General features: G+C 36.6%; 1 protein-coding gene across 1 annotated transcript in view; it reads left to right on the top strand.

Annotated features, from left to right (window-relative positions):
- MAN2A1 (mannosidase alpha class 2A member 1) overlaps nucleotides 1-16,503 on the top strand; it is a 172,577-nt gene that overhangs the window by 92,126 nt on the left and 63,948 nt on the right. The window contains exons 11-12 of the mRNA XM_002919942.4: nucleotides 2,660-2,774; nucleotides 4,052-4,119. Coding sequence (XP_002919988.2) covers nucleotides 2,660-2,774; nucleotides 4,052-4,119 — 183 coding nt within the window. The remainder of the gene's footprint in view (nucleotides 1-2,659; nucleotides 2,775-4,051; nucleotides 4,120-16,503) is intronic.

Genomic DNA, 16,503 nt, shown 5'->3' on the forward strand with positions numbered 1-16,503 from the left:
TTAAGAAAAGAATTCCAAGGAGAAAATGAAGAAGTCATTCTCCTACAGTCTACTTCTCTTGCTGTCTTATTGAAAGAGACTTGGGTATAGGTCATTGAGTTTTTGCAACTGAACATTTTCTGTCTCATAACCTTTCCAGAAGGCCTGTCATTAGTTCCTCCATATGTTTGGTTATGCTTTTAGCTTATAAAAACATCACCATACTAAATTGCATCTTAGAGAAAAAAGACAATAATTCTCAAATTGTACTTGACATTTGTGAATTTGCTTTGCGAGCACTTCACACTTCATTGAAAAGTCATACACAATTATCAAGTCATTAGCATAGACATTTTAAGTAGGGAATTTCAAAACACAAGTTAGAGAGTTATAAACAAAGAGGCAGCTAGCATTGGGTGTTCTCTTGTTCTTAGACTGTTGACTGTTTATTCAGATGTTGGCAGAAGTGTCCCTGTGAACAAGTGTATGAGTTAAGGATTGCATTTGGCTGCTAGTAATAGCAACTTGAAATGGAACAGATCCTATCCTACTTATTTTTACGTCATGGGGAAGAAGTCCGCATGTCCCCAGTTCAGGTATAGCAGCTCCACAACGCCAGCGGGGGTCCAGACCCTTCTAGCTTTCTCTTCTGTCATCTAAAGGTGATTCTGCTCTCAACAATAGATTAAATGTTTATGTAATTATCACCCGGAGAGCAAGAATACATCATGGCTATTTGAAGGTTAATTCTAATCATGGCATAAAAAAATGAATTAGACTGCGACAGTGCTTGTGATGGATGTTCATCCTTAAAGTGGATAATGGGGCTACGTGCAAGAGAAGAAATGGTAATCAGTTACAGAAAGATTTAGAATTCTGCCAATTTCTATGTTGTAATTAAGGTAGGTAGGAGAAAAAAATGAACAAAGGGTAAGTGTGAGGGCCCAAACGTATAGATCAAACTATGACAAACCTGGTAGTATCTGCTTTAAACAGTAGTAATGATAACAAAGTAGAGAACTGTGATTTCGAAGTCATGGTCCATGAACTGTTCAGTGATACTAGGATACGGACATGTTAGGAAATTATAGGCTCTCGGAAATCCCACAATGATGAAATGTTGAAACATTAAAATTTTGCTTTACCCACTGTTTCCCAAACTTATTTACTGTGTTTAATTTTGTTTTGCTTTAAACAAAACAGCTTTATGTATCCTGAGAAAGCATTTGGGGAATACTGTGCCAGTCCTTAGTGCTTATCTCGTTCAAAGACTGTGCATGTGCCTTTAGGATACAAACACTGACGTGTGGCATTCCCTCAGCTTAAGCAGGACTCCTCAGTGCACTGTAGTACATACGAGGTTTTAGCTGATGGAGAACATGACTTTTATTTTTCAGGTTCTGACAGCCTAATAAAGATAGCCATGTGGATTTAAAAAATAAACTTAAATCAAGGGGCTTTTTTCTATAACTGGACTGTATTCATATTGTCTTTTTGTCTGGTGAAAACGCTTGTTATCACCTAGGAAAACATTTGAGTAGACTAAGAAATTAGCTGGATGATGGCCTGAACTCACATGCATAAGGCTTTAATACTATGTATGTATAACACATTTGCATAGTTAAGTAACTTACTGACTGTGATCACTTACATCTTTGAAAGTAATCTCAATGCTCTGCAAAAAGAAGTTATTTCTAATTCTCTTGCACATTTTTTTTGTTGTTGCATGCCAACAGGAATGTTAACATATAGATCCAAAATTGCTTCATGTATTGGGGAAAATAATAGAATCACTCTAGAAACATAATAGATTCAATGGCTGATTGAAAGCATGTTTAGCCAGGTTTCTGTACAGATTTCTGCAGTGAGTTTACTTAGGGTTACCTGTTCTATAAAGCTTTAAAGAAACAAGATGGAACTTGAAAAAAAACTTCAAACGGATTGTTTTCCCATGTGTAGTGCTTCAGCAATAGCTGGTAGTGTACCAAGATTATATTCCAGAATTGATCTTGAATAGGTTGATTCATACGCATCTCTTTGGTTCCTCAGACATAAAAATACAACTTGAATACAGTTAACAATTTTAATGACCAAGAAAAGTAACAAGGACAAAGACAATTTCATTATCCAGACCTGTGAAATCTTTCTCTTTTTTTGAACAAGAACATGAAACTAAAGTCAACAAAATATTTATTTGAATTTTTCAGGAATTTGGGTTTTTTGAAGTGCATATACTGATTGAATTTTCTTGCGAGTAACAAGTTAATCTCATGCTTTCTTTTGTTGTTTCAACATTTGTTAAAGAATTTTCTAAAGTAAAGGACCAAATCACTGTTTTGGTAAGAATGCTACTGGAGTGATCAAGTTGTGTATTCTTAGTATTTGGCTTGATAGTCACAGAAAGTATCAGTAGTTTGAATAAGTTTACATGTTTCAGGTGTGTACAGAAAGTTTTCTGTTTTAAATGAATCCTTATTAGTGATATCTTTTGATTAACCTTTTTTTTCTAAGTACTTAGTTCTGGGCAAAGAAGAGTCAGTTCATTATAGATTCATTATAGGTTTCACTTTGTGAATACAGGATGAAAGTAATGGCGGCTTGGCCATTATTAAAGAAACTGAAACTGTTGTATACAGATATTTGAATTTCTTCTCAAACCAGTAAAATTTTTGGTTCACAGACTCTTTCATTCATTAACGAATTTGAAGAAGATAATTGGATATTCTGCACTACTTCTTATTTTGAAGGACAAAAACTCGTACAACTCTTACTCTTTTGATAACCTCCTAGACACGGTTAGTTGCTACCTTTTATATTATCATAAAAATGTGTGATTTGTTTGTTCTTGGATTAGAAAAGGGGGTGAGAAGGTGAGTGAAAAGAGACATTGAAAAATACTGATTTCCGTATACATGATTTGAAAGAATTTATATCATTTTATATGAAATACCTGTGTGTTCTTCTTTCCTATTAGTGTGTCTGTACTTGATTTACGGTGTATGTTTTGTTCTGACTAAATCTAAACATGAAAAGTAATGAACTTACTTCGTTATGTGGAACGTACGGCTTTTAGAACACTATTAAGATGATATTATAAGGTAACTGGACGTCATAATTAGTTATTTTGCTTGGCTTTAATTAGAAGCCCCTTGGTATTTGAACTTCTGTAAACCCTTCATCTGTTCTTACTGAACTTGAACTTGAATGATCCTAAATTGTCTTCTGGTTTCAGGATGAGTCCGTGGAGTACTGTGGGCAGTGCTCAGATGTGTGTAACAGTAGAGGAGCGGTTGAGGAATTAGGAGACTGGCTATTAGCCTCAACCTCTGTACCTGATTGCATGGGCCTTGAAAAAGTTGCTTAACATCTGTGAGCCCTCATTCGTTTATCTGTAAGATGGGATGATACCTGCCTTGGCTTGTATCGTTGTTAGGATCAGAGGAGCCAATAAAACAGAACATACTCTGAAAGGAAGAATATACTCTTCAGCAGCAAGGAAGAAGAGTTGGAAAAATGGCTGATTGCAAACCTCCTTAGCCTTCCACTTGGCAGCTCAGATGTTTTAAAATTGTAACATTTTATCATTAGAGTCTACTGTGAACCGTATGCTTTGAAATTTTCCATGTAATTGGAACGTCCACATCTGGAATCAGAGATATAGATTCAATATTTTCATATACTGATGCTTGCAATTCAAGTATGGTTACACATTTTCATATTAAAGTAAAAAATCCAATAAATGGACATACGTTGCTTAAGGATATGAAACCTATGATACAAAGGCAAAATAGTGAAACTTTTTGCAAAATTATCTTTAGAACTTTGATTTACTTGGTTCCTAACTGAACTCCAGTAGTCCCTGTAACATCACTGTACTGGTCTGAAGACACACCCATAAAAATGCACACACACAAGAATTACTTATTTTGAACTTTGATGGACCTTATGTAACTAGAAGGAGGACAGTTTCCCTATTGTGTCCTTTTTAGGATTTTTACAAGTACTATTACATAGCTAGCTTCAAAACTTAAGCTTTAAAAGTAAAACAAAAAATTTTTGTTTATTTTTATAGGATTTGAAACAAAACTCACAAGGTTCTCTACCACAAAAAACTATAATAACGCTGAGTGCAGAGCCAAGGTAAATACATAATTTCTCATAAACTTTTGCTATTGTTCTGACTTGACTTTTTTGCTTTTCATGATTCTTTTCTCCAGCGAGGATATACTTTGAGGCAGTATTTTATGTAATAAATTTATTAATTTAAAAAAAATTTTTGAGGAAATGGATTTTTCTCCCGTGACTGTCACGTTCAATGTTAATAGCTAACACAGTGCTTGGTATATTGATTGCTGAACGAACTATTATAACAATATTTTTTTACAGATATTTGGTATGGGATCATAAATATGATTTATGATTATGTTCTTTCTTAACTCTTTGTTTATTTACCTTTCTTTCATTGATCCCTGATCCCATTTTTAAAATGAAGGAAGAAACATATTTATGAAAAGTTCTTACTATAAATTGTACTAGATAACTGCCATTGTGCTGGTCAGGCTGTCTCATTTTAGCGTTGTGGATTTATGTTAAGGTAACTGGGAAAAGTGTTCAGTTGACCTGAAAATGGGGCGATTAATTGGTGGCTGCTTCTGATTTATAACGAAATGTTTTATGTTTTTATTGGTAATTATTTAACCAAGTCTTCTGTTTTTAATGACAAAATATCACTAGGTCAGTACCCACTATCCCCAGATACACAGTGTATTCTTATATAACTTTTTGCTATCTAAATTGAGAAATTTAGTATGTACAAATTGTAGGATAAAAGAATAATTGTAAAGGATAATTCATGATTTTAACTAGGTATTCCTTATTAGAATTATTTTAAAATAAATGGAATCAAAGTATTAAGGAAATTTACAGTTGCTAATAAAAATGATATTTTGGTTACGTGTAAAATAAAGCCTTGGTTGGCTACTTCAGGAAGTAGGGACTTAAAATGTATACAGCTCATACCTTAGAACACGAAGACAGATATTTTTTAGTAACACTAAAGTGTCACTAAAGTAATGGTAAAGAAATCCTACATTTCTTTCTTTTGGCCAGAAAAAGAAGGGATTAACTGGAAAAAGACAGTTTAAGTCTCAAATTTAAAGTCTTGTTGCAGCGTTCAAAGCTTTCAGGTTGCCAGGTCATGAGAGAGTAGCGATACTCCCATTACAAAATGTTTTCTTTGTCTTAAAGGAAGTCATATTTTGATGTAGTTGAGGGTATATGGCTGTTCGTTAAATATTGTGCCCCTAATAAACTCAGATGTCTGTAAATCTCTTTGGCATTAGGCATAATCCTCCTTTTTCTATTTTGGTGGGGGAAGATCTTGTTTCTGCTGACTGTAAGAATGCCTTATGCTTGCTATAAGTAATTCATGCCCCTTCCGCACCTCATTAGTCTTCCTTTGGGAGCCTGCTAGGGTGGGTGGGACGGAGCCCTAATGGGTTACAAACCCTGTGGCTTCTTCTCTTCGCCTACTGTCCTTGCTTTAGCCAGGAGTAAGTGATAATTTAGCCCTACTTATGCTGGAGCAAGAAAGGAGATCCAGGTGTATTAACTAAGAAGAAATATATTTTTGAGCTTTACTATTGAGGACTTTTAATTATAGATAAACGTAAATAGCATTTTTGAGACTGTTAGTAAACTTATCACCTTCTGATATTTCCCTTTAAACAGTTTGTATTTAACTAGTGTTCTTCACCGTAACACTACTTCTTCACAGTTCTTTTCTACCAAATGTCAGTGCTGCTGCTGGTTCCGTAGTTGAGTGAGTTGGGGATACTTAGGATTGTCAAATTCTTATCTGTATCTTTATTATCTGTTTTGTACTTGAGGACCTCATGAATTGAACTACTTATACTTCTGGTTTTAAAAATCTATATTTTACTTGTTAGCCACAAAAAAAAAATTGCTGATCTCTCAGTAAAATCAGTGAAGAGTAGAGGAATGACAGTGGCCTTCAAAATGGAAGAATTTGATAGTTTTATTTAGCAGGTACTGAAAGTGAAATCATTGTCTGTGCTTCTCAGTCTTGGAGTTGGACGTTTCAGAAGTATGGTCGTGACTCCCTCATGTCCTTCATGAGTCCTATATAATGATCTAAGGCTTAGCATTATTTTGATGATAAGAAAATTCTTGTTTGAGCAACAGATTATTAATCTAAATAACACATGCATTCTCAGTGAGGAAGACCTCCTGCTTAGGAGGGTAAAAATTGGTTCTTGGGGAGCTTGAAAAAAGTATTTTTTAAAATATTTAAAGCATAAAAATTGTACTTACTAGTACAATAACAGATGTACTTTCAAGTGTTATATTGAAATTGTACGGGGGGCGGGGATGATCAGGAAAAAAATGCCTAAAACGAGTCTTTAAGGAGTTGTGGTATAAAAAGTTTGAGAAACACTGATCTAAACTCACACAGTTTCAATAATACACGTAAATAAGTTTGATCATACTGTTTGGTAGCATTAGTTACAGCTGTAACCTAATATAATTTAGTTTGGCAGTCCTTAAAAAGGAGTCGCTGATCTGCCCTTGGGGATATCATACATGCCCGTGAGCCTGATTGAGTTCGCAAGTTTAGGTATGCTCTGTAGTAATGCATTCATAGTCTTTATGTGGAAGCAGGTACAACTTAGAGTTAAAAGTTTGGGCACCCCGAGTGAGCCATAAATTTTCTAGCCTTAAATAATCCTTAAATGTACAGAGGTGTTTCTTTTTCTCTAAGGAAACCGGTTGTAAAAAACTGTAATACAAAGATTTACAGGATTAGGGATGTGGAGGACATAGAGGCTGGAAGGTGAACTTCTGAGACACACAGGGATTTTCAGTCTTCGTTCAGTGTTTGGTACTTCAGGCAGGATGGGAGCAAATATTGCCACAGCACAGACCACCAGGTCATGTGTTTTGACAACATGTAAAGGAACTTTTTTTTTTTAATGTGGATAATTTGAAATGCCGCTGAGTATACAACTAAAATTGCATTGAGATAACTTCTGTAAGTCTGGAAATTTAATTTTTCAAGTAGAAAATATTTCAGTTTGAGACCAATTTATTCAAACCCATTACAAATTTATCATTAAGTGTTTTAATGTTTAGCAAAGCATTTGTTGGTAAGGGATCTTAGATCTCTTTTGGCCAAAAAAGAAGGGGTTAACTTGAAACCATCAGCCATGTGAAGACACAAAAGAAGTCATTGCTTTCAGGGCTTGGGTGACTTCAGAATATCAACCAGATATTAAAAGTACTCAGGTCCAGAAAAGCCACTCATTCCCTCCATTGCCATGTACTTGTTGAATGGTTCTCCCTGGATGACTGCCCAGCACCTCTAATTTGATTTCCTCCTGTTTTCTCCATACTCTCTTTTTGGATCCCGGTCTTTATTTAATAGCATCATTCTCTTTTTTGGTTGTCTAGGTTCTGAAACCCCAGAACCCACTTTGACTTCTAACTTTTCTTGTTCTTTTAAGTTTCATCAGCTGGAGAGTCTTCTGAATTTTCCCCTCGATTCACCTCTGACATTCATCATCTCCTATCTTCCTATTACTTTCCGGTTTTAAGCTTTTTTTTTTTTTTTAATGTTTTACTTGAACTACTGCAATGACTTCCTTCTCTTTTGTCTTCAGTTTCTCTCTGCCCCTAATTTATTGCATGTTGTTGTCACAGGAATCTACCCACAGCAGAACTCGAGAAAGTCACTTGGGTAGAAGGGGCAAGGCTTCTAGGACCCAGCCTCAGAAGTCCTAGAAGGTCCTTTCCACTACATTCTTAGTCAAGCAAGTCTCTAGGGTCAGCCAAGATTCAAGGGGAGGGAACTCTTCTCCATTACTTGATGTCAGGAGCATCTATAGGAAGCAAAGGGAATGATGGCAGTCATCTTTGGAGATGGCCTACCACAGTTTACCCACCGGCCACTACAGTTCACATACCTGCCACGTGCACCATGTCCCACCTCCTTACAAGATGCCATAGTGCCATCCCATTATGATACTGGCCCCAAATTTTCATCTAAATCACGTCCAAAATGACTCAGTCATATAGCAGGGAATCGATGTTTTCTTATTTCTGTCAGTATAATAATTGTTTGAAGTTAATTCTGCTAGATTGTAAACTCCTTGACAGTAGGCGCTAGTACTTTTATTTATTTCTCCCATCATGCCCGTAGAATAACAGTCAACATAGTAAGAATTGAATAAAGACTTGTTGAATTACTGTTTGAAGAGTTAAACTTCAGACACCAGATCTGCATAGACATTCTATGTGAAAATGTGGCGTCCTGGTATATCTTCTCCCCAAATAGTTCTTTCATCTAGTATTTGGAGTTTGGATGCCAGACCCTTTCTGAATACTCTAAATACTACTACAAGCAAAAATAAATGAAATAACAGTTCAGAGCTTTGAATTCGCTCAGCATTTGGACAAGTGCTCATTGGAGATTTTAGAGTTTGATGCCATGAGACCTGAAAAATTTCGAGTTGCATCTCAGCATCATTGCGTTCTTATACATTACCTTTGTTGACCTTGCGTTCTTGAAGGCTTTTAGAATGAGTGGGTTCAAAAGATACTTCCAAATATCTAAATGGGTTGACCTCATCAGATCATCTTTTTTCTTTTTTTAATCTTATTTAAATTGAAGTTAGTTAACATACAGTACTGCATTATTAGTTTCAGAGGTAGAGTTCAGTGATTCATCAGTTGCATATAATATCCAGTGCTCATTCCATCAAATGCCCTCCTTAATGCCTGTCACCCAGTTACCCTATCCCCTCCACTGCCGCCTCCCCAGCAACTCTCAGTTTGTTCCCGATAGGTAAGCATCTCTTGTGGTTTGCCTTCTTCTCTGTTTTTATCTTATTTTTCCTTCCTTTCCCCTATGTTCATCAGTTTTGTTTCTTATATTGTGGATATTAGTGAAATCATGTAGTATTTGTCTTTCTTTGACTTATTTCGCTTAGCATAATACAGCCTAGTTCCATCCACATTCTTGCAAATGACAAGATTTCATTCTTTTTGATGGCTGAGTAAGATTCCAGTCTCTATATATACCACATCTTCCTTATTCATTCATCAGTTGATGGATATTTGGGCTCTTTCCATGTTTTGGCTATTGTGGACATTGCTGATCAGTTTTTACACGAGACTTTCTGTTGTTGCTGACTTTGAGTTTTTGCTTCAGTCTATATTTTTGTTATCACAGTCTATATTTTTGTTATCACAAACAGTTCTTCTCAGAATAATTATCTATTAGTGTAGTGGAATTCGAAATTTTAAGTCGTTTTTTCATCGGTTACCATGTCATCAATGTATTTTTATACCAAGTCACACTGTATCTAAGAAAGTATCTAATATCCCTACCAGTTGTTTAAACTTAAGTTTTAAGTCAAGTAACCAAACTCACAGCCTTACAGTTTCTGTTTGGAAGTGGAATTTCTAGGGAAATAGAATTCTAACCGTTCCGATTCTGGCAGTGTTATTTATTATCATATAGCCCTGGAAGAGTTACCTGTAGCTCGAGAACTGAACTGAGATTCCGCTACTTGAACAGGAGTGGTTCGCATCTGAGCACTTGGAGTCTCCTGAGAGAGCTGAGGATGTCAGGATGCAGCCTGCTTTGTACCTGGTGGGCTTTCCGGGGGGGCCAGGAGCAATGTTAGCAGTGATAGCTCGTGGGAGAACTGTGCTCGTTGCTCGCGGATTGTAACAGTGTGAGCTCACATCTGCTCATGGAAAACTAGTACAGAGATGTCTTCACGTTAGTTAGCAGAAAAATAAATGTACAAAGTCACAAAGGTTGAGGGTCTCTGTCCTTGATCATGAAAGGTTGCATTTTAACATTATCCCAAGGGAATTTAAGGTAAAAATAGAATACATGATTTGACTAGGATCTAACACTTTGGGTCCTCTGCAGGTTCTGTTATTATGAGAGCAGCTGAAATGTCCTTCCCTTTAAAGTTACTTCAGAACTTTTCTTTTAATGGGGGAATTGTTAACTGACAGTACTGAGACTCTTAAAAATAAAAAATTGAGTTCTAGTCTAGTATAGGTCTGTCTGGGTATTAATAGCATAGTCTATTTAAGAATTAATGCTCATTACTGGATTTGGAGGAGGCGTTCCTAAACTCTCCTCTGGGAAGCTTTTCTGTTTGAAGTCTTTATTGCTTGTGAAAGGTGTTTGTGTATTTTCATCTATGTTGCATCTGAGTTACATTTTATTAATTTTGACTTTTTCAAGATATAGATTGACCAGTTCTCCAATTATCCAGAAACATATTTCAGCCTGTGTGTAATGTGGGATATTTTTAGAAAGGATGTCTTACCCAAAAGACTTGGTAGAATATAGTACATTACTTTAAGTAACCAAAAACTTCCTAGGGATTTGGAGATACCTTCAACGTGATATATTAGTTAATTTTGTGCTAGAACTAGTTTTAGAGCAATCATGTCTGGCTAGGAACATCAGATAATCTTACCTGGTGTTTGCCATTCTAAGTCAGTCATTCGCAGGCTTGTATTTTGTCTGATTTTTTTTTTTTTCAAGGAAATATAAAGGTCTTTGGGGGAGAGAATAGAAGAAAAGGCTCTACCTTTCCCACAACAGTCTCCCTACCCTTAACATTTCTATTTATTTTATGATATCAGAAATGATGAGTATTAATTCCTGAAATACTGTTTCAGCCTTACATTGACTTAGATGAATAACACCTATTATGTGAAAAAAAGTTGACTCTTTCATTTTATGTGATGGCTGACTAGGGACATCGAGACTGACTTCTCTCAATTTCCTGTTAAAACCCATGAAAACAAAGATGATGAACAATCACAGGAACACCAAACCTTGGTTTGATGGTCAACCTATTACCACAATTTAGGATATCCACAAACTGTAAAGTTGATTGACCGGACTGGAGGATACAATTACTCACTGACCAGTAGTAAACAGTTAGAAATAAAAGCTACCTTGCAGGTCTCTAGAAGCAGGTATGGAGAGTGATTCCTTTTCCTTTTTATAAAGTTGACCCCCAAAGCTTTGAAATTTGTGTACCCTACCAACTAGAACAGAGCACTAATATTTTAATACAGGGATGGGGCTACTTTTTGATGCCGTTAAGGAGATAAAGAGCTATTCTTTTCATTCTCTCTTCCTATACCAATCTCCATTTAATTGGCCAACTAGATCAACTGATTGTCTCCATTCCTTTTCTATGCCCATGATAACCTGACCTTGTCCCTAACAGGCCACTAGCTAGGGAAGCAGGTGCAATTCTCTCCCTCTGCTATTTCAGTTGAATTGTATGATTATCATGGATCAATTATTTATTCCCAGATCAGTTGTTCTTATTTTTCTTGCATGATTTGATTAATTTTTATTGAACTGATGAATTATACAAAAGATTGTTGTTGTTTTTAAATGAGGTTGGATGCTTTGAAAATTTTCAATAAATGTGAGTCACTGGTGAGATGCCTATAAAAAATTGGGGAGAAATCATAAAGATGTAAAAGCACTCTGTACTCATATTGTTTAATATTTTTTCAAGTGTGAAAGTTCTTGGTCTGCTTTAGAAAAACCTAACCTGGAAACCATACACGATTAATCACATGCATGGTTATGCAGAAAATATGACACAGGACTCCAGTTAGTGCTCCCATAGTTAAACCAGAAGCTTTGCTCTTAATATCAATAGATTGGGAAATGTTATATATTTGTAAATATATATAAAACATATATGAAAATATGAATTATTAAGTCATATGTGTGTAACTTAAAATTGTCCTACTTACACTTCTACTTTCAAGTCAACTTTATCTCTTATAGTTTGATAGGTCTATTGCCAGCCTTAATCATGTTGAGAAGAGGGCTTCCATTGTGTCTGTATTTTACAACCAATTTGGAGACTGAATCTGACAGAAACAAAATAGGCAGAAACAAGTGGGGAACTGATGGTAGAGCATTGACCTACGGAAGTATCCGACAGTGGCACAGGCCAGAAGGATACCGTGATAGTCTTTGATGAAGAAAGAATCCCTCCATTTGTTCACTGGAGTTGGATGGCCTTTTGGACCTTTTCACTCAGGCTGTCTGTGTGCATGTGGACTTATATTCCTTATTATATATTTTATATTATATAACTTACTGTTCTCCAACGCTGCCTTTTCTTCCCCTCCTTTAGGCATTATTAACAAACCGCTTAGTTAATTTATTTATTTCTTGCTGTCTATCTCCCTCACTAAAATACTAGCTCCATGATGGCAGGGAACTACCTTGCTTTTGAATCCCTTGCCAAATACTTGTTAAATAAACTAACTGTAGGTAAGAGAGGGACTTTAATTCCAAAATAAAGACCCAGAGTACCTTTAGCATACACAGGGTCTGGATGTCTGCTTCTATGAGGGTAAGTAAAGGGAGAGTTATCCTAGCAAACCTTTGCAAAGGCTCTACAGAACGGCAGGAAGTGGCACTACGTGAAGACTCAGAAGAACAATTTACCTTTTAAAATGATTTATTGCGGAGACCAGGGAAACATGACAAAAAACACCTCTTTGGAGTTCTCAAAAAGTGTGAGTCATGATCTGTAAGAAATCTGAAACGGAAAGCAAAGAGCCGAGATGAAAAAGTGGTGAGGTGATACGGGGGAGCAACAGAAGGGAGGGTTGTTGGTGGGGCGCGACAAGAGAGCATCTTCATGAGTGATATTGAAGAGTGAGGCTGACATTGCGAAAGAGTGTCCAGTGCCATGAAATTTTGAAAAAAACCCATGACCTGCTTTGCAGGAATGCAGAGAAAAGGAAGAGGAGTGGAAACAACGGGAGAGAAGATGATAGGTATGGAGGACAAGACTTTAACAAAAGACAGAGATTTTCTTCAGGAAAAAAAATGGAGCAGAGGCAATGATCAAAGATAGAATTGATGAAAAGATTTCTGAGCTGAGAAGGTCTGACTTTATAGATAAAAGGGTTAAGTTCTGGGTAATATAAATGAAAAGAGGGTCACTCCTGGTATGTCTTGGTAACTTAGTCCAATTAAAAGGAAAAGGACATATTGTAGGAGTACCCGAGAGGAAAGATGGATACTGTATAATATGGAACAAAAGCTAAACAGACTTAGGTTTCTTCTCTGTAACGAGAAGATTATAGAGTTTTTAAACCATTTTATACTCAAAGTTATCTTTTTTATATGTGAAAGCAACAAAAAAAGACATTTTCAAATATGAAAACACTTAGAAAATGTACCACGGGTACTCTTCTTTTTAATAATTTTCTTGATAAAGTCAACTCAGCTGACTAGTATTGGAATCGAAAGTAAGAAGGCATTGAAAATAATGAGACGTCGTGAAATGCAATCATGACTGTAAATTTGGTTACCAGAACTGAAGCTAGATATGTACTGTAGAAAAAGCTACAGGAATATAGATCTGTGGCTTCTAATTATGTTAACATCTGAAAGAGGTGGAGAATGGAGAGCATATAAGAGATCTTAAATAAGTAATTGTTTTGCCTCAGGAATATTTAAAAGATAAAAGCTCCTGGTGAGAGTGATATTTCCTACTCCATTGCCTTCATTTATTGTCAGTGTACTGTTGACTGACCACATACATATCTCTTCTGAGACAAGTTTGCCAAGTTCTGCCCGCAGGCCAGATAGATAGCTCCATTGGGATGGTCCACTCGTCCCTCCATCTCTGTGTTTAAAACTGAACTCCTGGGCTCCTGGATGGCTGCCTCAGTCGGTTGAACGTCTGCCTTCAGCTCAGGTCATGATCCTACTGGGCTTCCTGCTCAGCAGGGAGCCTGCTTCTCCCTCTCCCTCTGCCTGCTGCTTGCCTTGCTTGTTTTCTCTCTCTGTCTCTGTCAAAAAATAAAATCTTTAAAAAAATTTTTAAAAATTAAAAATAGAACTGGACTCCTACTCTCTCCTCAAATATTCTATGGTCTCTGGCGTCAGTACTAGTGCCCTACTTCAGGTTGCTTCTGTGTCTCCCCTGGGTGATGGCGACACTCCTGTGACAGGTGTCCCTCCCTCATTTGTTGGAGGAATTAAATAAGGTCACGTATATGAATTTAACGGTCTAGAATCTAGTACTTAGTAGGAATTTAACAGGTACTAGCAGTATGTCACAGCTGCTCAAATCTCTTCTTTTCTCCATTGCCCTAAGGATAAACTCACAGACTCTTTAACTTGAATCATATGTCTACATTTTGGTTTCTCCAGCAGCATCTTTCACATCACCCCAGCCTGTGTGCTTCAGCCCTTCATCTATTAATTCTCTTAACATACCGTGTTCTCTTATTTCTAGACCTTTGGTGCCTGGAAACAAAACAAAAACCCCCTCCCACCACATCCCCAGTCATACACACACACACACATTTGGCTGATTGATTCCTGGTTATCTTTTAGGACTCACCTTAAATGTTACATTCTCTGGAAACTTTTTCCAGTATCCTTGAGTCATGCTAGGTGTTACTCTTGTACACTCCCATGGGACTGTGTGTTTAACCACCACTCTTGTCCCACGTAGCACATATGTAATATTGCTCTAAGGAAGCTTGCTATAAACCCCGTGAAGGCGTAGGTTGGGTCTTATGCATCATTCTTACATGACACCTAGCAATCTGTCTGGAAAGTAACCTAGCAATATGTGCCTGGAGCGTTCGAATTAGGCATTGCACTGGAAGAAATTTATCCTGCAGAAATAGTCCTGTGTAGAGTTGAAGAGAACTGTGGGCAAAATCTGTCCACTTTATTATCTGAACAGATACTTTGAAAGACTTAAATGTTCCACAGTAGCCATAGAGGAATTGGTCAAATATACTGTGTTCATAAAATTCTATATAAAGTTTAAAAAGATGCCTACATTAGCATGTATTTTGTAATAAAGAGCATAGGTTTGATTAATTCTGAGGTTTTAGCTTAAGTTTTTATGAAATCTGCCTTTCATGTTCCATGGAGAAAATAAAGAAGACTTGCCTGAATTAAAGAAGTTATGAATGGTTGAATGAAATAAGGAAGAAGTACTTGGTATACAAGAGGTATTTGGTGATTGATCATTAAAAATTGTGGTAGAGAAGGTGACAATTATGAAAAGTTACATGTAGTAATTGATAGGCAGTTAAGGACAGATTTAAAACTAAGCAACCCTCTGAGGAAAAGTATGCTTGTAGTGATCAATCTTTATGGGAAAATTTTTGCTTTAGGAGAATCATCTTGCATTCAGTGTTTCCTTCTTTTAAGATCAATAGGAGTTCGGGGTACTTCAGTATAATTTGTTGTGGGCATGGTGTTTCACTACGTTGGCTTCACAAGAACGCGGGTTATTTTTCTTAGGTAGAGTTTCAAAGTAGTAGGTAGTCCAGGACTTGTGATGTGTTCCCATGAGGTCGTGAGAAGAACAGGCCCCTTTTAAAAAGCTCTTAGCTCTGCATTAGCCTGTGGTGGTTCTCATGGTCTCAAGATTGTGCTTGATTCTCCAGACATTGCGTTGTGTTCCAGCAGGAAGGGGGAAGAGGAGCAAAGGATGAAAGTTACGCCACTTGAGTCTTTTGACTTTTATTAAATTGAGGTTATAATAATTTTCTGGGAAGCTCTGCTTGCTGAATTCTAATTACATTTCATTGGCCAGAACTGTGTCATGTGGCCACCTCAAGCATGGAGAATCAAGGGCTTTTTTTTTTCAGAGCTAGGATTATTGTCCTCCTGAGTACAATTGAGTTTCTGTCAGGAAAGGAGAATATGAGAATGGCTATTGGGTAGGCAACTAGCATTATCTACTCATCAGGTTCATTTACTAGACGACTCAGGCCAGCCACCATATTTTCTGTTCATTGACTACTCTTCCCTGCCCTCTTCCACTCAGACTGGAGTTGTATTCTGTACTGTAGAAACAGGTCTGTGCTGAATAAGTCAGTCCTGGTTGATAGAAGCTTCTTAAAAGCTTGTTCTCAAGACTGTCCTACCAGTTAGGTAGAAAAATCATATCTAACACAATTATTAAAGAAATAGATTTTCCATTTATTCCAAAACCAAACGTAATTAGATATTGCAAAATTAAGAATTGGGAGAGAGATAATGTAAAAACATATATGTCCTATTGGGATTTGAGGTATTCGTATTTAAGAAAATAGAATATTCTTAAATGTTTACAGTTTCTCAGTGCCCTATTTAGGATCATGTTAAAAGATACTTACTCCTTGGTGCAGATAGCCATTCAATGACAGATTTATTTTGTGTTCCTGCTTTTGTAGCACTGTCCTGGAATATGTTCGTGTTTTCCTTCCCCTTTCATTTCTTGGGTTTTTTTGGGGTTTTTGGTTGTTTTTGTTTTGTTTTGTTTTTTTCTTTCTTGCTCAGAGGCTACACGGATAGGGTGTCCTCTGTAAGTGGTCTATGACTTGGACTGCTTATGTAGCCTACCTTTAAGTAAAATCATCAGTCCTTTCCCTGAAATCTTTTGTGAATTCAGAATTTTTAATTTTTAG

This window comes from Ailuropoda melanoleuca, chromosome 3 (genome assembly GCF_002007445.2).
Source record: "Ailuropoda melanoleuca isolate Jingjing chromosome 3, ASM200744v2, whole genome shotgun sequence".
In the NCBI taxonomy this organism is placed as follows: domain Eukaryota; kingdom Metazoa; phylum Chordata; class Mammalia; order Carnivora; family Ursidae; genus Ailuropoda; species Ailuropoda melanoleuca.